This window comes from Pteropus vampyrus, unplaced genomic scaffold (genome assembly GCF_000151845.1).
Source record: "Pteropus vampyrus isolate Shadow unplaced genomic scaffold, Pvam_2.0 Scaffold793, whole genome shotgun sequence".
NCBI classification, from domain to species: domain Eukaryota; kingdom Metazoa; phylum Chordata; class Mammalia; order Chiroptera; family Pteropodidae; genus Pteropus; species Pteropus vampyrus.
In genome coordinates this window covers 43759-49273 of record NW_011889574.1, presented here as the reverse complement: position 1 = coordinate 49273, position 5515 = coordinate 43759, and the positions used below count along the sequence as shown (strand labels likewise).

Sequence of the window (5515 nt, the reverse complement as noted above, 5' to 3'; positions counted from 1 at the left end):
CACCGGTCCCATCCGACTCGCTGTCACTGTCGCTGGGTGAAGCTGGGAGGTGGAGGGAGGCCAGTGGGGGGCAGGGCTGCTCCCTGCCAGCGCTTGGGCCAGGCACCTGCTGAGCCCGCCGCCACCGCCGGCCTGGCTGGGCGCTCCAGCAAAGTCCCCGAGGCTCGTGCGCGCCTGCTCATCCAATGTAATTAAACTCTCAAGATGCTCGCATCCCTTGCTGCCTGTGTAGCATCTGGACACTGATGCCTGCGTCTGCCGCCATCACAGGCCTCACGCAGCCGGCGAAACAGACGAGCGGGGCCTGCGCTGGCTGGGGCCACACCCCACCTCCGTCCGGGGAAGGGCGTAGTCTGCGCGGTTCGCTTCCCATTCACCGCGACCCTGTGCTCACCTTATCTCCAGCCTCCTGTGAGTACCTGGAAAAAATGCTCATCAACTCGTTTTACTAACTACAAATTTATCATAAGTTGACTTTGAACTGAACCGAGGTTTATTTTTTTCCAGTTTTCTATTGGAAAAGGCTCTTACAGGGCAAATAGACAAATAGGAGAAAGAAAATCCGATCTACTGAAGAGAATAAGTTATTTAGAAACAGCTGTAATTTACACGGAAATGACGAACGTCCCCGTTTTGAGTCACCTGCTCGCTGCCCTGCCGCCAGGCAGTCGAAACGGCATTCCAGAGCATCCCACCCTCGGCCTCCCCGTCACGATCAGCCCCGTGAGCTCAGTCATGAGGGCCACGTCCCGGACTGAAGACTCACCACTGTGAGGTCTGACAGGACGGAGGGAACCGAGGACCAGATGGCCAGAACCACCCGACTGGGGCCCAGGAGGTGAGGGAGCCTGCGCCTGTCACGGCGGCGAACGCCGTGTCCCACGGGGTGTCCGCCTGGTGTCTCGGCCTGCCTTGGGGAGCGCGTGCAGTGGGGAAGGGACTGTGCCTGCCGTTGAGGCCCTGGCACCGTCACGAGAGTGACTGACCCCAGCCACCTAGAGACATGGACGAGCAAGACAGTGACAGGTGTCAACGGCCCTGTGAATAGATGGGGGCGTGCGCCTCAGGAGAGAATGGCTCCAAATTACGAGTTGGATTCTGAGTCGCAGGCAGTGGCACAAAATTTGCGGCCACTATCCTTCCCTCAGTCCATCCGCTCTGCCCGCTCGTCCTGCGGAAGCGACGTGCCCGCTCGTGACTCAGCCACCGCCCGTGCGGGCTGAGCCCACCTCGCCCTGCTGTGCAGACGGGGCGTCCTGGGGACCGCCGGCAGGGCTGGGCGGTGTTTGGTTTTAGTTGTGCCCAGCACCATGCCGCCAGTCCAGCCGTGAGTTCCGCACACTGTCTGCACGTGAGGTGGGCTCCTCCCCGGCCCCCGACCCTAGGCACAGGACTGTTAGGGAAGGGCTCAGGCTGGAGCCCCGGCTCCTCCCGACCCCCCGCAGCTCTCACGGCAAAGCTCTCACTCCAGCAAGAAGCCGAAGTGCACCCCACGCAGCGGAAACTTGTCACTGGCTTTCGATGCTATTGCCACATGTCCTCAGTGAATTCGACAGGTGAAATCTATAACTAATTACGCGGGCCCCGATTTAATCACGTGAGCTCAAAGGAAGGAAATCGGATCACAGAGCCCAGAACCGGCCTCGGGGAGAGGGGCGCCGGCCTCGGGGAGCACCGCCCCACCAGGCCCTCCGAGAAGGCGGCTGTTCTGCCGTCTGGGCTCTGCCTGTCTGCAGGCGACACTGGCCGCCCATGGCATCTCCAAGCTGGCGCCGGAGCCGTCCCATCCACCCCTCCGCACTGTCTGAAGGCTCCCCGCCCAGGTCACACCGCAGCATCCCGCAACGGCCACTCCCGGGCTGGCCTTGGCCCCTGCTGGCCACTGAGAGGCTTGACCTCAACGACCGTCACACCACCACCTAATTTCACTCCAGACGCGTGTTCTCAGACAGTCGGCACTGCCTCCAGGATGTTCCGCAGCACTGGGTGCTCTGGTCACAGCGGCATGCTCACCCAGTGCCTGTGGCAAGCTGCGCTGGCCGCCGCATGCGTGTCAGCCCGGGCCGTGGGCAGTGAAGGCCACAGGCCCACTGGAGACACCCCAGAGGCAGTGGGGAGCGGGGCTCTCCCCTCTGACGGGGCCTGGGAGGTTGGGGTCAGCCCTGCCTTGCCGACCGAGGGCCCCCCCTCCCCCACTGAGCTCGCATCCCTGCCCGGCGACCCGGTGACAGCACATTCCAGCTCTGATCCCTCCTTGCTCCCCAAGCACCTGGCATCGAAAGCCCAACTCGTCCTGAGGGGGGCCCCGCCCTGGCAGTTTGGTGGGGCGGGGGGGGTCTCTGTGTCTTACTGCTGTGACTTCTACCGGGAACTCGGGCACAGCAAGGCCTGCCCCAGGCAAGTTATTTTGGTTTAGAATGTACATTTTGGGGCCAAAGGATTCAGGACTTTCTGTGTTTAAGCTATGGCATTTCCGACTTCTGTCCCTGCAGACAGCATGGGAGGCCTGGGCCTGGAGCCCTTCCTCGCTGGGAAGCCAGGCTACTGCGTGAAGAGACCCCAGGGACAGTGCTCTGAGAGGCGGACCTTCCCCGGCAGACCAGGGTGGGTCCTGGAAGCACACCCTCCAGGTCTCGTTGGGGGACCACGGCCCTGGGGTCCCAGGCAGCTGGGGGCACATGGGGGCAGAGAGACGGGGTCGGTAAACAGAATCACCTCATGGGCTCAGACCCCAAAGAGCCGAGGGCAGGGACTCTGCAGACGTCTGCACACCACGTTCGTGGCGGCCTGCTCGCAATGCCAGAGGGCAACCAGCGTCCACCGACGGCGCACGGATGAACAGTGTGGCCCACGCCACAGCGCAACACCAGGGCACCCTGACACCCACTGCAACGTGGACCAACCTGGGGACGTTCAGCTGAGTGAAATCTGCCGGTCTCAATGGACAGAACTGCAGGATCTCGCTGTGTGAAGCGTGTGGAGCCGTCAGCGTCACAGAGACACGAGGCAGACGGTGGATGCCCAGGGCTGGGAGAGGGACACCCAGGCGTCCTTGTCTAATGGGGACAGAGTTCCAGTTTACAAGATGAAACAGCTATGCAGATGGAGGGTGGTGACGGCTGCAGGACACTGAATGCATATACCGCTGAACAGCATGCTTAAAAATGGATAAGATGGTAAATTTTATGTATATTTACTACAAACACACACATGTTGATGAAACATAAAGCTTCTTCCTTCCTGCGGCGGTGACAACACCTGCTACCTCCTCAGCACCTGCACGTGGAGTGGACCAGGTGTTTCTCCCACAAGGTAGTGACAGCGCGTGGCCGTGCTCTGCCGCGCGCTCATCCACGTGCGCTGCTGCTTTCTATCTGGCAGCCGACATGGTGAGTCGGGGCCCCGCAGCGTGAAGCGATGCTCAGGGAAACGCGGAAGGGGTTGGGGATGGACGTGGGCGGCGGCGACGTGGGCCCACGCGGATGCCCCGGGAGGAGGCCGGGTGGGCCGGCTGGGGCTCTGCAATGCTGTCGCGGCTGAGGCAGCCCTGGCACCTCCCGCCGCCCGGTCCTCATCTAGGCGATTCTCCTCCCACATGCACAGGGTTACTGCTGCTTAGAAACCTGGATGCACCAAGTGTCTTCAGAAGCAGAGTCTGAGACTTGGGCCTGGTTAAGACCAGAGATGCCTCAGGAACCAGACGCCCACCAAGGAGGGTGCCAAAGCCACATCTAACCTGCAGTCAGGGTTGGTCACACCGGCGAACGGCAACTGTCCCAGGAACATGGGACAGTCCCTTCTACTCCTGTCTGAATAACGAGCTGACGGCCCGAGGCTGAGCTGCTTGGCCTGAGGGAGGCTCACCGCGGGTCCTGTGCCCAGCCCCTGGCAGGTGGGAACAGGGCACCAGCCAGGGGAAGGCCAGGCGGACGGTCCTCTCCATCAGGAAATGCAGGGTGACCCTCAGCTGCGTCCTTCAGAAACCGCCCGACTCCCTGACCAGTCCCTGACTGTTCTATGACACGCTCTGTGTACAGACACTTCCCCGGGAATGACATTTCTGCCCACACTGCCCGTGCCCACATTCTCACAGGACAGAGGGGGCGGGAAGTCCACCGTTTGCTCCGAAAGGAGCCCCAGCTCCTGGACAAAGCCAGCACTGGGTACCGGAGCCACGTGGCTGGCCTGGCTCTCATCTTTGGAAGAATGTGGAGGTCACATCCCTCTGTCAAGGGTGATGAGGCTTGAGCACACAACTCTCTAGACTTTTGTGACAATGAATGTGTCAGCCTCCTGTTGACCAAGCTTGGAGGGCCTGACTGGCAGAGATCCAGCGGACAAGGTCTGCTGGCCAGACAGCCCCCGGGAGCTCTTGACCTTGGCTATAACTTGGAGCCTCTGCCTGTGCATGGCCGGCGCCCCAACGTCAGCCTCGGGGGCTGGCCCAGGGCGTGTGACCCGGAGCAGGCAAGGAGGGCCCAGCGCCCGTGGTTTCACCGCCAGTGCCACGGTGTCCAGACCACCGCTGGGCAGGCGCTCCCTCCCGGACCCAGGCCTCGCCGCCCACTGCCCCAACCTCTGTCCAGGCCGCCCCCAGCCCCAGCTCACAGCCCGGTGCGCGCTCACCCGCTCCTCCTCGGCGCGGATGTCGGGCATGGTGCTCAGGCAGAGGCCGACCGCCGTGACGGCCACGAAGGCGACAGACACGCAGGCGAAGAGCTTGCCGGCCAGCCCCGAGTGCGGGTTGTCCACCACGTCGCGCAGGCGCAGGCGCCGCCGGCCGCGCGCGCACCGCCCGTCGGGCCCCAGCGCGCAGCCCGAGCTGCCCGGGGCCCCGCAGCCCGGCGGCCCCGCGCGCGCCTCGGCCGCCTCCTCCTCGCGGCGGCGCAGGCGGCGCAGGCAGCAGCGCTCCAGGCGCGCCTCGTCGATGCCCCAGTAGGCCAGCTCGTCGCGGAAGGCCAGCGCGCACGGGCCGCGCAGCAGCCGCAGCTTGCCGGCGCGCAGCAGCGCCACGATGGCGCGGAAGGCGCACGGGCTGCGGTCGAAGAAGAACTCGTCGCGGCTCACGTCGTAGTCGTCGCACACGCGCAGCAGCTCGTCGTGGCCGCGGCAGGCCCGCAGGCGCTCGAGGCGCGCGAGGGGACAGCGCGCCAGCGCGGCCCAGGCCAGGCGCACCCTGCAGCCGCCCACGTTGATGATGACGTGCCGGGCGCGGGCCCCGCCGCCGCCCGGGGGCTCTGCGGGCCCGCGGAGCAGGGCCATGGCCCCATGCGCTCGGCCGGGTCCGGAGGCTGGGCCTGCGGAAGGAACAGGGCGCGCGTTAGGCTGTGAGGCCAGGAGCTCAGGGAACCCCCGACCACCCTGGGCCTGGGGACCCAGCACAAGCAAGGACTCCCTGGGCCTGCCCACGCGGTTCTTCCCTCCCGCATACCTGACTTACAGGTGACCGGATAGCGGACCAGATAGCGAACCACAAGCTTGCCGGCAGATCCCAGGTGAAAGCGGCGGCCTGCCT

At 64.3% G+C, this 5515-nt stretch overlaps 1 protein-coding gene across 1 annotated transcript in view; it reads right to left on the bottom strand.

Annotated features, from left to right (window-relative positions):
* The window catches only part of KCNG2 (potassium voltage-gated channel modifier subfamily G member 2), a 9687-nt gene extending 4417 nt beyond the window's left edge, over nt 1-5270 (bottom strand). The window contains 2 exon segments of the mRNA XM_011385777.2: nt 4627-5247; nt 5250-5270. Coding sequence (XP_011384079.2) covers nt 4627-5247; nt 5250-5270 — 642 coding nt within the window.
* Between the last annotated feature and the right edge of the window lie 245 nt (nt 5271-5515).